This window comes from Solenopsis invicta, chromosome 6 (genome assembly GCF_016802725.1).
Source record: "Solenopsis invicta isolate M01_SB chromosome 6, UNIL_Sinv_3.0, whole genome shotgun sequence".
NCBI lineage: Eukaryota > Metazoa > Arthropoda > Insecta > Hymenoptera > Formicidae > Solenopsis > Solenopsis invicta.
Window position 1 is genome coordinate 24,925,179 of NC_052669.1, and position 18,696 is coordinate 24,943,874.

General features: G+C 44.0%; 2 protein-coding genes across 2 annotated transcripts in view; one reads left to right on the forward strand and one right to left on the reverse strand.

Annotated features, from left to right (window-relative positions):
• Window positions 1-18,696, forward strand: part of LOC105200570 (RING finger protein 17) — a 148,357-nt gene that overhangs the window by 90,211 nt on the left and 39,450 nt on the right. The gene's annotated exons all lie outside the window — the stretch shown is intronic.
• The window catches only part of LOC105200513, a 56,168-nt gene that overhangs the window by 9,715 nt on the left and 27,757 nt on the right, over window positions 1-18,696 (reverse strand). Inside the window, exon 2 of the mRNA XM_011168097.3 lies at window positions 4,629-4,808. Coding sequence (XP_011166399.1) covers window positions 4,629-4,808 — 180 coding nt within the window. The remainder of the gene's footprint in view (window positions 1-4,628; window positions 4,809-18,696) is intronic.

Consider the following 18,696-nt stretch of genomic DNA (forward strand, 5'->3'; position numbering starts at 1 on the left):
ACGTACACTTTTTGCGTTTTAATCTGATTAAATTTTTATTTATTGCATTTTTTGTTGAGTTACGTCTCAAATCTCTTTCCATTTCGTTGTCATTACAATGATACAGTTGCGCGATACAGTTTAATATCTTTTTGAAAGCTTAGCTCTGAAATGTCTATGTACTAAAATTTATTTTATCTATACAACTATTTCTTTAGTCTTCCTGGCTCTATTCTTCTCCGTATTTTTGCTCTTAGCCACTCTTCCTGCACAGTCAACCTCCATAGACCGTGGGGGAGGGGGGGTCCCTACAACGTTCAGTCGTTTCAAGGCGGCGTAATCAGCCTTTGTCGGAAGGGTGTCACGATAGTTAGCCAACATACTGGAGTTTACGATGAAGCGACGGCATCGTAAATTCCTCATGCATTGTTTGAGAATTTGTGAGCGCTAATCGGTTCTCGTCACATCGGCGAAAGGCGAGCCGACGTCGTCGTCGTCGTCGACAACATTGTCGCCGTCGCATCGTTGTCGCTCTTCCGTAGAAGATTGACGTTAACGCCGACGACGATGTCTCGTTCGTCATCGATTGATATTCGCGGAATTTCCTGTCGGCGCCCTGGCAAATTTCTCAAATTCGCGGGCCCGAATCGACGCGCTGCATATTTATCGGATCGCTCGAGAAATGGATGTATCGATAATCCATACCGGATTTATTTTTGAAATATTGGAGTAATATCAGATTTTACTCTCTCTCTCTCTCTCTCTCTCTCTCTCTCTCTCTCTCTTTCTCCGCGTAACGTTGAAAGGTTCTGACATTTTGAAAGCAGACGTCACATCCCTCGCTTGATATTCGTATTTTCCAAAATTTCAGGCTCATGCATACTAATTCCGTAGCCAATTATATTCATAATCGATAAACGTACATTTACTTATAGATTAATCGGAGAGCGCGAGACGATTATCATCATCGGCTATAAAGCACGGTGATTTAAACACGACGCTCGCGTTACACCGAGGGCCTGTGCGCGCTCTCGAATCGCGCGATCGATTTAATCGCGCGACGAAATACGTTTAACGCGTTATCAAATAATCAGATCTCGTAGAACAATGGTCGGCCGGATTAGCCACCATATATTATTCGCGTTTCCACGAGACGCGGGCGTGAGCCCGAGATAAATAATCGCCCTCCGTTCCGTAAAGTTTCACGAGTGTGCACTCGTTACCCGCGAGTACCTTCGGGTACTTATGGCCGTATTTAATTTAGTGTATGAATTTTATGCGCGCCGAACCACCACCCTTGTTGTACGCGTTCGCTTATAAATCAGCTCGGCCGACATTCTCTATCGCGTGTAACGTGCACACGCAGGGGTTGCCGCACAAGTCTCTCCTCAGCCTCTGCCTCTCCCATCTACCCTCCGGTGGCGCGATGTGCAAACTCCATTATAGGAATTTTCCCTTCGTACGCGAAGGCTGCAGCAAATATTTTACGATCGATCGGCTAAAGGGAGAGAAGAGCCCGGCCGCGCGCCGGCCGACGTTCGCCCTCCGTAGGGCGACCGAGGCAAATCGAAGTGGCGGCGGCGTCGGCGGCGTCGGCGGCGTCGGCGGCGGATGCCGCTTGCCTGCTCGTGTTACGATAGGTCAGCGTTGAAATTCAAAGCGGTCCTTCAAAGAACCCATTAGCCGGCACAAAGTGACATAAATCGCGCTTAATGCGGTATGACCGCGCGTTTAATGGCCAACAAGGTTATCGCGCTAGCACTTGAGAATAAACTGCACTTAAAAATGCGCCGCTAATTTTACTTTTTTCTTCTCCCTCGAGTGCCCAACACTTTGCGATTTGGGGCGAGTTCCCTATTTTTTTTTCTTTTAATTGAGAAATGCATCGTGCATCGTGTGGTACATTGTGGTATCGTCTCGCGTATCTCTGTTCACCTTGTTCTTTACGAAAACGGGGATCGCTAACTACACGTCCTTTATTTTTTATGATTTATAGTATAAATTTCCTTCGAAACAGAGGAGCGTGCCGAGGAGGGAAAAGCTGCATCACTGGTGAAGTCGAGATTAATAGCGTTTCTCGTTCAGTTACACTGACGTGAATTTACGATGCTACTAATGCAGTTACCTCGCCTTAAAGTAATGATTTTTAAAACCAAAAGCGACCGCCTCTTTGCACCGCGGTGAGGATCAGCGCGAGAGAACAGGGACGGTGCATTACGCGTAATTCGCAGAATGTAAATTACAGAATCCCATTAGTAAGCGGTTTATTTATTTTCCATTAAGTGCAAGAATTGTCGAGCACACGACAGTGCTATCCTCCGGGTAAAAGTTACTGTACCAGTAAATGTTTAAGAAAAATATTAAAATAATAAGACTGCAAAATAATTGCAAATTAATTTTTAATGTTTTTCTTATATCTAATTAATTGTACCTAAAAGTAATAACTTGCAATTTGTAAAAAAAATGGTAAAAATAATCATTAATTAAAAAACAAATAAGAATGTAATCTTGCATCTTCTCAAACATCTTTACATTTTGACTCTCAAGTTTTATAATTTTCTGTATTTTGCAATTCTGCTTGAATAATTGTCATAACTCATTGCATATTTTGATTAGATTTCATCGATCTGTAAAGTGATAATATCGTGGAACAATTTTGAGATTCTAAGCAATCTGTTAAAGCGCTTCACGACAAATTCACTGCTTAATTCAAGCAGATTGTAAACCCCTGTTAAAGCTTTTAATACTCTGAAACTTATCGAGGAAGCTACATTTTCGCAACTTGATACAATACTCCGAGTTCACTTCAGACAGTACTTCGTACATAACAATAATGATATATTTTTTAAATTATGCACGGTATACAAAGCTATACCGGTGATCGAGCGCGGCTAGTAGCGGAAATAATAATGCATTTAAAATCGCTAGTACATCTCGATATAGGCGATAGGCGAGAGCGCGGGAGCGTGGGGGTTGGAAACACCGGCTTTCGCCGATGTTGTAAAATTCATATCGAACTGCGCGTAAGTCAACCGAGAGGGAGACTTTCGAGAGACGTTAGAGAGAAACGCGTTAGGGAAATTGACGGGCGACAAACGATCGTTACGTGGTGTGCCCTTCTCTATTTCGTCTTGGTGCAGAGAACGGTAGAATATCAGTGAAATTGCTGGTATCTCCGCGGAACGAATCGGCACGAAGCGGCGCGGCGCCTCGTATTCGACGAGTCCCTCCTCCGACTCGGGCGCGCTTTATGCGATTGCGGAAACGAGGAGGAAAAGGTAAGAAGCGAATAGAAGATAAGTTATTGCTCGTCGAGGTATGCGGCTACGTATTTCCTTATACTTCCACCTCGCGCCGGCATCTTCCTCCTCATTCCGGCGTCTATTGTTGGCCGGATTACCCGCTGAAGGGTGTTCATGAACGCCAGCGGTATTGCGTCGTCCGTCTAGATTTAAATCCCATCAATTTGCGGCCGGCAAATCTTATATAATCGCAGTCGGCAAAGCGTATCGCTCGACCTGACTCTTCATTCGCATAAGCGACGTCTCCGCACATATACGTTTGCTCGCATAATCGCCATCTAGTGGAATGGGTTACACGAGGTGTCACGAAACTGTCGGAAACAATCGCGAATCTTCTTATAGTGTTTTAGAAATCCATTCGTTAGATCAAATATCATTTTTCTAGCTTTTTTTAACGATAAACAGCTTTGCGATTAAATTTTGTATCGAAGCTTTGCAAAAATTAATAAATTAAAAGAACGTATTAACGTCTTGATACTTTTATTCGGGAAAATATCGATTTGAAAATTTGTCGACGAACTCTTTCTAAAATTATCATCTACGCGTTTTGGGACACCCTATATACGTTTGCCAGGCTTATATCAGCATTGTGTACAAGTGGATCAAGATTAATGAAACTTTCCGCCGGGATGCATATCTTTCCGCGCGAAACTTTGCTCGGAAATGATTCCGCAAATGTATTGGATTGCTCAACCGTTATGCATATTGTGCAGTCGTGTATTTCCCGCGGATTCGGCAGCGTTCTCTGGTCTTATGAATAAAGCGAAAATGGTTGCAGATGTACTTTAAAGTAAAGGGTCAATTCCATGCGTGACTCTCGCGTTTCTGGCATTTCTGGCACCGTCGAGCGTGAAATATTTTCTGCTCGAGAATACGGAAGACGCGTTCGACGGAGAGTGTCTACGCAATCGACTTGTCTCCTCCGCCTATTTCGTCATATCTTTTGCTTTCTCCACTTCCTCATTATTTTCCGTTTATCTGACGGAGTCTCACTCGCAAACGTCTCGCGAGCCCGGTTTGTCTTTGCGTAAAATTCTCGGTCTCGACTTCATTTATTTTTTGCGAGCGAGAAATAACGATCGGTCGGTTTTTACGCGACGCGTCCACTCTCGATTTCAAAAGAGCGACACTCGACTGGGAGGAGAAGAAGAAGGTGGAGTAGAGTGGAGGAGTAAGAACGGATTCCGGAAGTTATGTGCGCACACAGAGAGAGAGAGAGAGAGAGAGAGAGAGGAAGCATGGGACGGAAAGAGCGAGACTCCGTTGCGTGTCGACCGGGGATTGGCCCCGGTCCGACAAGCAGATCACAAAGGGATAACTTTACGAGAGATGATCTTGTTTACGTACCGGGTATCGATTTACCGAGATCGAGGTACTCTCGCACGGACGGGCTCAGGAATCCGGGCGGCACCGCCGGCGCCTCGTTCGTCGGATTGTTCCTCTCGTCCACGGGATCATCGTAGTAATAGTCGTCCTCGTCAGGATCGAGGGGCTTCGCCCGCTTCGATACTTTGCTGCCCCGACCGCCTGCAAAAGCAATTTTTAGCTACAAAGTACATCTGACACGACATATGAGTGACAAGCGTGAAATTAAGAGAGATCGAAGGGAAAACGCGGAATTAATCTAAATATTAATTGGCGCATTACACATTTCTCACGATTTATTCCTGTGATTAAGCGATCATGAAAAGAAAAAAAAACTTCAAATTATATCTATTATAACAGACCCTTTTATTTTGCTTGTCTTTGGAAAGATTGAGTGTTCAGTTTTTCTCAATATTTAAACATTCGAATATTTTGTAATTTATAGAAACTAATAGCTCTGTTATTTTTTCCTATTAATTGACACGACTGAAATATTCTGCCGTGTCTATTGTTATTTCCTTGCTGATGAGTTCCGGTCCTCTCCTCGAAAAGAGAAAGGAAATGAGGAAGAAAGAGAGAGAAACGAAGGAAAAGGCCGCCATCTGGAACCTCCGGGGGTTTTGGTCATTTGAGCAATCTGAAATTTAAATCATTTGAAAATGCGGCCGACCGTCGCGAGGTGACTCCCGTAGGTAAACAAATTTTTACAGTCTCTTTAATTCATGCGGAGAAACGTTTAATCGATGTTGTTCATCGCCGCGCGCTGTTTTTCCCCCGGGAGAAACATGGCCGCGTAATGTCTCGCTCCCTCCACTTTTCTCCTCCGGTACAGATGCACAACGGTATTTGCGTTCCAGATGCGCTTCGTCCGAACGTAGGATTCCTTCTATTGTTCTCGCTGAATATTAATACGCGGGTGGTAATTTTCGCGGAGGCGTGTTGAAACATTTCGCGCATAAACGGCGACTCGATCGAGACGCGGTATGTCTTTGACAAACATCGAATTTTCCGGCTCCATGTCAAACATTCGGTAACTTCCCGTAATTCGTGCCGCGCGCGATCGCCCGATCGAAGGAGCGGTAATAGCAGTAATTTAACGTCGAGGATTGGTCGCCGCGAAACCGAAAATTAATTAGCTCCGAACTCCCGAAGCGTATTAATTTCGATCAAGTGCCGGCCAATGTGCCGGCTCGGATCACCTCGACCGTGTAGTAGGTACGCGAATATGTCTTGAATAACGCTGTCGAGTAGAGCGGTGCACGAGCGCAAAACTTTGACTTTGGCCCTCTCGTCCGCAGGTGTTTATCTCGTGAAACTTGGCGTCGTACGTGTCACGCGAATGGACCAAGTTTCATGTCGGTTGACAGACTGGGTCAGGCCTCTGGAATCTTGAGTCTGGCCCCGAAATAAAAGTAGATCTTGCCTGACACGAGAAGTTGCCGCAGACGAAGTCAATGAGGTCGTATATCCGAGTGAAGAGACGAAGATACTTAGCACCGAAAAGATTAAGAAGTGATTCCGAACGAAGCTCTAGGTGGAGAAACTCGGATATAGAATAAAATTTTACTGCTCGGTCCTTGATTAAATTAATCATCGATCGACGAACAGTCGGCGTAAAAGTCAGAGAGAATGAACAATTTGATTATTCGCGTTTTGACGGACGAGCGTTAATGTCAATATCGAAATATTTCTCACAAATATTTCTCTCGCATTTTTACTTTATTTCACTTCATGGTTAAACACTAATATATTACATTAAAATATTTAAATTTATTAGTATCGTTACGTGCTATTACTAGAAAGAGAATTCTCACATTGGCAGACAAAAACTTTTATACGATAAAAGTTTGATGTCACTAGTGATGAAAATTTTATTAACACGATTATTACTTTATTAAATCGTATTTTGTATTTACTCAAGCTTTTAAATGTAATATTTTTATCATATAAATGTGACATTCATATTTATTAATACGGATGTAACATTTATTAATTATTTATTACTTGATCAACTTCTTTGAAATTGGCACTTTGCTATAAGATTATAAAAAGAAAATCTGCTAGCAATGTTCTTCGAACATAAGATTACTAAATAACGAAATAGGTATCCCAACAATTAAATAATCTTTCTCATCTCAATAAGTTGTCTAAGCCAAAAACCGAGACGAGAAACTTTCTACCATGTTTGTCAAATTACAGATTTTCATGTGTAAGGATGAAAATAGATAATCGTATTTCTCACCGTGGTAACATGCAAACGGACGAGTAAATTCATGATTAACGTGATAAATTCGACCACGTAATCGCGCTATGAATCCTTAGTAGGACGTATCATAATCGAGGGAGCGTACGTGTTGTACCGGTTTACGAAAGCTCGGCATTCCACGAAATCCCGCATTCATCCTATTTGATGCCAGCCACGGCGTCCGTGCCGCGGAAGCTAATTAATGGCTCATCGACGAGCCGAACTTTATGCGTCAAAACGCCGCGGTTTAATTCGCGCTCGCGGACAATGCGTTCATACGCGCGCGGGATTTGCGATCGCGTCGCTATGTTGCTGATTTACTTTTTTCACCCTCCTCCCATTCATGAATTTCGTCGCTGGTCGCGCGTGAAATATGATTTTAATGTTACGCAGGATCCCGAAAGCGCTTCCTGTAAATACTATTAAATATCGCAAAATATTTCCGCCCGCGTGCGTATCGAACGTTGTTTAATGCGCTTCAGTGTGCAAAATAAAATTTTCCCGCTTTTAGGGGCAACGCCGCGCGCCACGTCCATAACATGAGAGAATAATCGTTACGATGACGAGAATTTACGCGAATTACTAGCACATTCTTTATCACATTTGTTGTTCACTCATTTGTATAGTTAAATTGAAGTCAAAATTTTCGACTACTAAAATTCATTTTAGCGAAATATGAATAAGAAATAAATGAAAATAACTCTTGATTTGGGTGTCATTTACTACTATATTTGAAGTGTAGAAAATCAATAAGTAATACAAAACTTGCGAAAAATATAAAAGTTCAATATAGTAGCAAATAATATCTAAACTGTGATCATTTATTGTTTTCCCTGAAATAAATTTGCAAATTTCGCCCTCGATTTAACCATAAAAGTTTCCTGTCTCTTTTTAAATTAAATCCTGCTTTGAAGTATGACCTCTGCAGAATTTAACAAATACAGTTACCTTTCTGTTCTTCTCTCTTTCTCTCTCCGTCATTCAATAACCCTTTATTGGGGCATCTCGGAGATTATTACGATATCTGTGTCAAAGATATTCCAGCCCCTTTGAAGTATCGTCATTTCTTCAGCTAGTTTTATAATTTCGCTCGTGTCGTTCGTAGCTTCATTTAGCTATGTATTTACGTTATACCGCTCGCAAAAGGTGGATCGAGTTCCGGAGTATAATAAATATTGTCTATCCGTCCGTCCTCTCCTCCGTTTTCCATTAAAGGAGTAGAAAGGAACGTGGAAGAAAAAGAATCGCGCGCGCGCGACGTAACTATTTTCTGCGTTTTGCTCGACGCGCAAATATCCCAGGGAAACGGCACTTTAATATCGCACTGCCGCATGAAAATTCACGGAGAACCGACCGAGAAGGAGAGCGAAAGGAGGAGGAGGAGGAGCAGGAGGAGCAGGAGACGGGGTGGGAGAACGGAAACAGACACGTCGGTCGGTGGAGAACTGCAAAGGAAGGAATTGGCAAAAAAAAGAAAAAGAAACGAAAAGAAGAGGGTGGCGAAGAGAACGAGAGAGAGAGAGAGAGAGAACCGTAGAAACAAAAGTTGAAAAGTACGATCGCGTTTTCCCGCAAACACGTACCGCGTATGTGCATGCCGCGTGGGAAAGCCGTCCGGCCTGCAATTTCGCGGGGCGTATGTTGTCCGTCGGAAAAAGCGCCGATGTACAAACACGATAATCGCACACTAATTCGTATTTATCCGCGCGTGACGCCGATTATGTACGCGCGGGCATCGGGAAATGCAGCTCTCCGGCCGGGCGGGGGTCAAAGGCACGGATGCATCCCCCCGCGTCCGTCGCGTCGCGTCGCGGGGATGCATCCATGCCTATTACCCGAACATCGTGTTTCCTTGCACCGGGAATCGGCTTAAAGGACGTTAAATATGCATGACGATGTTGAATCGCGTTGACCCCACAATCTCCACGCGTTGTATTAGCGCCGGCTAGGCTTATCGTCGATATTTCCATATGGCAACTCTGACGAGCTCGTATAAAGAACCCGGAGGCAACTATACGATCCCGGGGATGCAGGAGGGATGTTATCCCTGATACGTGGTTACGTCGTTACGCGAATGTTACTCGGTCCGGGGGATCTGGTCGTGCGCGAGTCGCGCTGGGAGCCGCGAGCGTAAAAGCGGTGTTGTCCGCGATTTTTGAAATAAACGACGGATTTCGGATTTTCGCGAATTTATGAGACAGTGATGCGCGCCGCGTTTTCCCCGATATCGGATGATAAAATGCGAGCGCTCGTGCAAGTATCGGACCGCGGGATCAAATAACATTTGTTATATTAAATGCCACGGACAAACAGGTGTAATTATTCGGCCGGTCTGGTCGAATGCCGAATAATTATCAAATGCGTACCGGCGGCAAAAGTAGGTATTAAGCGTACTCGACCCGAACTAAATTATCACGGCGCGGGGCGCGTAATAACGCATGGATGCGTGGGACTTTGCGAATCGATTCACCAGCTTGTCCCGAGGACGGCGCGGATGGACGAATTAAAAAAAAAAAGAAAAAAGAACAGTGGGAGGGAGCGAGAGAGTTTCTATTTCCGAAAGACAAATCGAGATATGATGCTGCTGCCGCTGTGCCGGAGCGACCCCGGGCCAGCTGTCTGCGTGTGATAATTAACTATCGATCGTGCCGCTTCTCCATTAGCCGCTGCATTTTCGGTGGCCTAATTATTCTCTTGTTCGTTCTCCCGCGCTGGAGGAAACGCCGCAATCGACGCGCTTAAAAACGGAGAGAATAATCACCGACGTAAAGTTTGCGCGATCGTTTTTCGAGAATCAGTAAGAACCGACAACTCGGACAAACTGCGAGAAAAAAAAGTCAATCGTCGTGATCATTACTTTGAGACTATGAATTGTATCATTCAAGAAATTTTATGGTTGGAATTTCGGTTTGCATCGGAGAAAGAAGTTTTTTAACCGAGAACGCGCCGTAGATGCGTGTACTGTATGTGTACAACTGTCACGTTGTGGTTGCGACATCACAAAATCTTGTTTCAACAGCACTCAAAGAAGTATCCTCGTATATTAGGATGAGACATTTTAATTGAAGGAGGGATACATTTTGTAGAAACTTTCGCATGGACCATAAAATAATGTATTAAAGTTGGACGTATGTTAATGCTTACGAAAATGAATTATAGTATATAATTCGAATATTATTGATTCATTATCGAAACTTATTATCGATTTTTTCTACAATTGCATCAAATAAGATTAATGATTGCAAAATGTAGCTCAGTAATTTCTCTGCATCTAGAACGTGTTGTTTAAATTTAGAGATATAAAATCAAGGTTTTTTTTTACGTCGAATCGAATCAAGTCAAATTTCATTGAATCGAATCATTGAAACGTAACTTTCAATTAACAACATAATTATTGTTGGTTAGAATACTTATAGATAATAAAAAAGATTTCCATGTAAGAAAAATAATATTGATTAATTACATAATAAAAGTCATTTTAAATATAATTTTATAAAATTGTTGATATATGTAATTTGTATTCGAATTTGTTAAATTTGAAATTTTTGAATAGTTTGTACATCTCTATTTAAATGAAAGGGTCGGATTCTTATCTGCTGTTTATGTTACGTATCGTGAAAAATCGAGAAAAATCGTAATCATAAAAATATACAATCGCGGTACCTTCCCGACAGAGCGGCGGGCACGAAAGAGGGATGAAACCGCAGGCGCGATAACGCCATGGATAAATCGCAGTAAATATGATACCGCGGTAAACAGTAAGCGGCGGTAAAGCCGCAAAGGAAATATGAGGAAACGGGGTACCGCGGATAAAGGAAGCAACGAGGAAGGTAATGCTCGTTTAACCGATAGTCGTGCCGCCGACGTGTTCGTCCGCCCTTTCGGGTCTCTTTAAATATCCTCTCAAAATATAGCGGCGCGCGGAAGAGGATGAGGCGGCCTTCGTGCCGATCTCCCTGCGATTGAGCGGCGAACGACGAACGACGCGTCATGAAATCTCGTATTCTTAACCTGACCGAAAAGATGATCTCGCATGTATCGGTCGTAGGCGTCCGCGTAGGTCGGGCGCAACTTGGCCGCTGACTCTGCTAAAAGACGTCACCCCGGAAACGAGACACCGTGGAAGGTGGAGTCGTCTCGCCGGTACGCGAAGAAATTCACGGACGCCCGGCGAGGGGGGAGGGGGGCGACGAGCTCGGGAAGAGAGGTAACTGGAGGAACGTCTTTTCCTCTCTACCTCTCTTTCCTAACTACGAGAGCGAGCTGGAGCGACGTGCAGCCCGGGCGCGATAAGGGATGAGGAGAGAAAATAGAACGGGAAAGAAGGCGGGAGGCAGAGAGCGAGGTCGCCGCGCGGTGTTTACGACGACGAGGAAGAAGAACCTTTTCGCCATGGTCGTTTAGAAGGAGGGCCTTTTAACAGCGCAAAGAACGATCCGCCGCCTTTGTGCTCCCTCGCCTCGTCCACCATCTATCGAGCCATTTAACTGTGTGCGTCTGTGCATCCTGCGCCCCTAGCCCCTATCGCGTCCGACCATCCCCTCCTTTGACTGCCCTCTCATTTCCCGCGCCTCTATCGTTCCTCCGTGTATCTGACTCTTGCGAGTTTCATATTTCCTCAGCGACACTTTTGGCACACTCGCGCCTCGAAATGTTCCCGTAGACATGCTTTCCTCATTATCAACCATTCATTGATTATTAGTGAGCACCAATTATTATATCATGACGTTTCGCAGGCTATTATTTACTAAGCATTGTCATACTATTATTTAGTAATGCTATTATTTAATAAGCATCAATAATTATACTGATGATATCTGTAATCGTTAATATATCCATTTAATCGATTTTGGTGATTTTAGAACTCGCACGTTTTTCGGCCAAAGTGTCGCTCGACTACCAGCCCATTTCCCAATCGTGATTTCCATCGCTCTTTACACGCGCACATATGCAACATCGTAAGATTTCTCATCAAAGGGCACATAATTACGTATCTGTTACTAACATTCCTCTTGCATGTAGTAGGAAGAGTACCGCGGTCGAAGGCTACGCTGCGCGCGATCGAAGTTACGATTCCCGTGTTCACGATGAAATTTCAGACCGGGACGGTTGGTGGGGTCAACGAGGGTGTCGACGTGCAAAAGGAGAAAAGCAGAGAGAGAGAGAGAGAGAGAGCGAAGAGGGGAGGAGGGTGGAAGTACAGGGGATGGAAACATAGACAGAACGAGCGGACGATGCTTCGGGGCTAAAACGCCGACAGAGCAACGGGAGGTGGATGGAGATGGGCAAGCAGGAGGAAGAGAAGGTGAGCGGTGCGCGGGAAGGGGTTTCGTTAAATAATTAATCGATCCGAACCACCCGACTGCCGAGAATTCCTTCCTTTTCCTGGTTCCACGTAAACGATGCATTTTCTGAGGTTTTCCGGCCGAGCGAGATGACGAGTCGAAATGGCTTCTATGCATCGAATACACGGAGTACGATGAACGCGTATTTTTCCCGCGGAAGCAAAATACGGGAGAGTAACGACCAAAGTACGGGTCGAGGAATCTCTCTTTAGCTACGAACTTTCAGATTCTCGCGCGCGCGTTTCCTAACTTTATCGTTAAATCTTGGGAAATTCTTTCAAATTCCGAAATACGAATTTTAATCACTTGTGTCATTAAGACATTTCTCCTCTTCGTCCATATTTTTGAATCCCTGTCGTTAAACGTCGGATCTTTCGCAATCTGAATCATCCCTCTCGATTCTCCTCTTTTTCCGGCGATACGTAATTTTGTTCAGACAGCTGACGGTTTATGGCGCATGATAAAGCATAATGATAGCGTCATTATTATTAAATGCGTAATGACGTTTATGGACACGCCTGCGGGAAGGAAAAAAAATCGCTTAACCGTGGCGCCGCGCCGTGTACGCGCGGAGCGATCTAATATTAATGATCCCCATATTTTGGACTCATTAATCTCGCTAAAATACATAGTTAGTCGGTAGCATAATACGACTGAACCGCATTAACTTGCATGTACAAGCGTATCGTGAATAACGCACTAGGCACGTTCCGCGATCTGTGTCGACATTCATTGCGCGCGCGGTGTCTTTCTCTCTCCCTCTCTCCCTCTCTTTCTTTCGCTGAGAGTTATTACAATATTTTAATTTTTAATCGCCGCTGTGTATTATACGAGGTATAATTAATCGCCAGCAGGCATGAATTAGTGAAGCACGAGCTGCATTTGTAAAGCGAATGAACAAGCCCGCATGCGCCGCTGTGTAACCGCTGCAGACGTTTCGAATCTGCAGACGAAAATTGCCCTTTATTGTAGTGGCCCCTTTCTCTAAAAATCTCGCGTGAATATACCTAAAAGCATCCGTTGTCCGGCATAATTTCAGTTATTATCTCGGCAATAGTATTCAAGACTTTATATATTATTTTGCACGCGCGCGTTGCGCGTTAATCCTTACTTATACAAAAGCCGCAATTTATCAAATTAAATACCGACAGAAATACGAGTGCATGCACCTTTTAAAAAAATTCACGGTTTCTATCTTCGGTTGCCTAATAAATTGCCATTAACAAATATAAAAATGGAAATTAGTGAAATTGAATACTTGCTAGTATTTTTATAATATTTTTTTCTGACAATTGTATGCACGATGGCTCATAAGTAAATCTCTGCTTCCATTTTCGTATTTAAGTCAGGCTCGCAGTGCTCTCGCTGCGTTTTTGAAATTACCACATTTTAGCCCGCAAATCCCGGTGTCCGTGCGGACTCAACATTTTTGCCGGAAACGCCTCGGAATCCGATGACCTCCGGTTTTACCGAGAGGGACACGTCCCGAGAGCGACGCGGACGGCAAAAACGTGCATGTCGACTAAACATGACAAGGTGGATGCCCTGTCGAGCGCAGGGGCGCTTCGGAAGTTTCGTTAATTATTCCACAAAGAAAAGAGTGACGAGGTCGCTCGTAGTCGGAGTTTTTCAAAGTTATGTCAATTCAACGATTTCGAACTTAGCTCGCGCACGAAAGCGCGGACGCGCCACTTTCCGCGGTGGAAAAAGTTTTCTCGGCGCCGCCGTCATAATCAGTGAAATTTCCATTAAGAAAATAGCGGATTTCATAGCGCGCGGATTCTACGAATACTTTCGTACGCACGTCCGTTCAGATAACAAGGACAATTCTTATCTTCGAGAAACTCCGGAAAATATATCTCGTGTTTTTTTTTTTTTTTTTTTACTCTATAAATCCCGCTTACGTAAATTTTGTTTTGTGTAATAATGATTAAGACTAACTAGAATGATTACGAATATAAATTCACTTTTTAAAGCTTGAAATGCGGTATTTAGAAATGATTAGTGGCTTTTAGTTTTCCAAATCAATCCTTTTGAGAATGATGACACTTGAATATTTTCACTTTAAGGTGTGATTGCGCAATGAAATCACTCGAGTCAAGAGTCTAGTTCCTTATAAATTCGCGCATAATTTCTGTCGCGACGGATTAACGTCTGAAATGAACTTGTAACGGCTGTCTCGTTTTTCGCTAGTCAGTTAGAAGCCAAGGGATTAGATTTGCGCTTAACGATGTCTCTAAATGTTACTGCGAAATGGAGCGGCAAGTTTTTAATGAAAAGCCGAGTTTAAAGTTTTTAATAGTTATAAAGCAAAATGAGAGCCGCTTTTATTACATATTAATAAAAGATGGATATGTGATATCAAATTAAATTTTCACAAATTAGATCAAACTTGAAAACATTTATTACTGTAGTTTATTCATATTTTTCTATGGTCTGAGTTGTTTATTGGAAATGGTAACAGAAATTTACTGTATTTTGATTTAATCCTCCGTAGGAATTTATCGTCACATTCGTTATTAAATTACTGAATTAATTAAAAAGCTCTTCAATCTGTCCAGCGCTGTCTCGAATAAAACTCACATCGTCTTTGCACTTTTCTTTTCGGATTCCCTCTATGTTTATTGTCGAGATCCTTGATAACAATTACTAATAATATTTTTCTCTAATTAAGCAATATTTTTCTCCAATTTTCTCAATTGTTTAATAATCAAGGGCGAATCGGGCTACAAAACACACGCTTCACGCCAACAGCGTGGAAAAGTTAGCTTTTTGACAAGCACAGTAAGTTAAGTTAAAACCGGCGGAAGTTAGCCAGAGCATGCGAGCTTTTAATTTAAAATCTGATTCATCCTTTGGACCGATTCATCCACGCCGCGCGTTTAATTTGCGGTTTCCATGGAGATGCAACGAAGCTCTGTGAGGCGCTCGAACGAGCGAAAGGAGGGAATGAGTTTTTTTTTTTTTTTTTTTTTAAATACATAGAAATCAATAAGGTTGAATTTGTACGAAAAAGAAGAAAGGAAACGTCGCAACGCGAGCACACTTACGCGCACTCACGCGTGAGCAAAGTGTCTAGCGGAAACAACGTAGCGAAAATAAACGAGGGAGCTTGATTTACATTGACAGTAACGAGTCATCTCGTCATGCACAATAACGCGCGCGTAGTTTCGCACAAAGCCACCGACGTTAGGTCCTTGTTCCCTTTTTAGCGATCTCGTTCCGACCTATTTTTCGTTGCTCGCGAGGCGGATAACCATTTCATTGTTGGGCAAGTTTTCGACGCATTGACATCGATCGATGGTTTGTAATGTTAGCGATGGAAGTGTGACTTGGAAAATCAAGAAACAACGAAAGTGAATAGAGGGAGATTTGTCGGAATCAGTGATAATTTCTCGCGACTTTCTCGCGTTGTAACATTACTGTGAAGTTTTTCACGATTGTAAAGAGGACCGATCCAGACGAATCCAGCTAAACCGTATTAACGTTTATTTCAGTCTGATTAGATCGTTTCGTCGCCAATTATGTGGCAATAAAAGTCCTACCCTATTATATAAAGCAGATTAGATCTCGATTCAGCGTTCGTAGACATCGGCAACGGGGGCCTTTTTATAATGATGAGCGTTATCCGGTCGAATTGCAGACACCGGCTTGTCCCGTTTCGCAAGAGTATCGTCGTTCGATCCGAGTGGCATCGTTAAAGGCATGAACGCTTAGGCACGACATCCTCTCCGGCGCGGCGTCACGCCATGAGCGGACGTGCTATGAATTTTTTGTATCTGTTGCGGCTACAACAAACGTCAGCGAATCTAAATAATAGTGAGAGAAATTAAATTTTAATCGCGAAAATCTTTCGTTAACGTCAAACGTCGAATAATGTGTGGCGTTAATGGTCGTAGCTTCAATTCGGCGGTTCAAATGTGTATTGTGTTTGCTCGATATTTTTCGGTAAAAGGTTTTTTATCACACTCGAAGAACAATGTACCAATGCTCGATATCGTTTTAATTGTTCTAACAATAATCGCGATAAAAACAATTGGATTTTTCGGATTTCCGTGAATCGTGTTAAAATTTACCTCGGGCAGAATAGGTTCAATTTCTGCGTGTACATACATATTTCCGTTCAGTCGATTCCGACGTGAGATCGAGCATGATGTTACATACGCTGTCTCTAATCGCACGGTAACGTTCTTTGAAATGATTATTATAATTATTATTTCAGTAAGTAAGCGTCACTTCATATAAATGTGATTGGGGTAATGTCTGAGTAAATTCCTACAGTTAATTTCTCGCCATCCGGAGACGTGGATCACTAGAAACGTCGCCAGTCTCTTCACGTACGTCTCGCGCGTCGCGCGACGATTGCGCGAGCTCCCGGCGTGGCGGTTTGCACACCGAGCGTGACCTCGCGCTCAATCGCGAATCAAACGGACGACGGAGAATTCGAAGTGAGAAGCGAAGCGCGCGCACTCCTGCGGTCTTCAGGACCTTGATGGTTCCTGAAAGAGTCGCTCTCTCGACGTCTGAATCTCACGATCGTCGGTGACTCGGCACGCGTCGGTCGGTCCATCAATTTCGAGCTACGTCATTTTTTTTCGAGGAGCAGTCCCGCATACGCGGCGGCCGAAAAGAACGAAAATGAACGCCGACGTCTGATCCGTCTACCGCTACTTCGGGGCGCCACGACGAAAATGAGGGAACGAAGATTTATCCTCGGATAATCGCCCGAGATAAATCTTCCACAGTTGCACCGCGTGATAGATGGTGTTCCTGTAACGAGTTCGCGCTTGTAATGCGACCGACAGCGCGATGCATTACCGAACTTCTTTCGCGGCGGATCGCGAGCTTTTTCTCGTACTTTTCGTACGTTCCGGCAAAAACTAATTGATTCGCGGCGTTACGCATCATCGTTCTCTCGCGAGCTCTTCCCCTAACTAGCGGAAGTAAGCCAATTACTCTGTTCTATACGAATCGTGTAAAATTGATTTCAGTCTCAATTTTTCTTCTCATTTTAATTTAACGAAGTATCTAATTTTAAGATGGTACGCTTGGCTCCTTTGTGATTTTCCTGTTATTCTCAGTTAATTATAGTTTGATGTCTTCCCCCACACTGATATTATCTTTCTCCTCTTTGCAAAATTAATTGCTGCATTTTTCACAAACCGCGCAATTTTACGGGGAAATATTATTACCCTTTATCCGACGATTATATTCGCGTCTACCATGCGCCGGTTTCCATAGAATTTCTAGATCAAGAACTCGCTCACGGCGCTTCGGGGGAACGCGCATAAGCTCACAGAGTACCGAACACTTATTCGTCCCGACAGTTTCCTTCTTGCGTGCCCGAGAGAGGGGTTCAAGGATCAAATACTCACGCGCGTCCCTCTCGGCGCCTTTGCGGACCTTTTGGTGCTCTGACGAGAGCTTCGCGACGTGGAAAGAGAGTATGACGAGAGTACGAGTACGAAGTAACGACGGGATACGGGGAGAAGAAAAGCGAGTGATGTATTAGATTCGATATGCGAGGAACCGATACTTCAGTGCCATTTTATAGATACGATAGAATGCCGAATCCAGATATTATCGACTTTCCTCCGCGTTATACGTACGTATGCAACGCCTCGAAACTCGCACGAGCTTGCGAGTTCTCAATGCGCTCGACATCGTGAGATTCATGTAGAGCTTGCTCCAGCTGTATTTCGATGTATTTAGCTGATACAACCGTGTACGTGACAAAAGCGTATCGCGACGCATGTCCCAGGATCTTAGAGCATCTATTAATTGTCTAGACACACACTCTCTCTGAGATTGGAGGAGGCTTGCGCGTCATACACGCGATTGTCATAATTCTCTTCAAGCTGCCGAGTTCGATTCGATTCTCAATCGTATTGCGGGGTCAGCTCCACGTGCCTGTCATCCTACGCGCGAACGTGAACGGGGACGCGGCGTGACGTCGCCGTGGCGCGTTTCCCTGTGGGAGCAACCGAGGCGGCGCGCCGCAGCATAGGAAAACAGTAATCATGGAGTAACTCGTAGAAGATGACTCGAGGTATAGGGAGAGAGAGAGAGAGAGGGAAGAGAAAGGGGTGTTGGATCGAGTTGGCTGTACTGTAATACGGATCGCAATGCATACAAATGTCATTTCCACCTCTCGAAGAACGACTCTCCTTCCCTCCTTCCTTCCTTCCTTCCTTCCTTCCTTCCTTCCTGCTTCAGCTGCGTTCTCTCTCGTCGGATGTTTCTTACTCTATCAGGCACGCTCTATCGGCTAGCGTATCTGCAAATGCTCGCGCGCGTACCGAATCCGGTAACAATGAGACCTAATATCGGCTACCGAATTATGTATTCTCTCCTTCCGCGATTCTGGATAAGACGGGGAGGAGGTAGGGAGGACGACGACAACGTCGATGAAGAGGGCACGAAGCAACCGTCGCCTTTGCGTCCAGTGGGAGTAATCGAG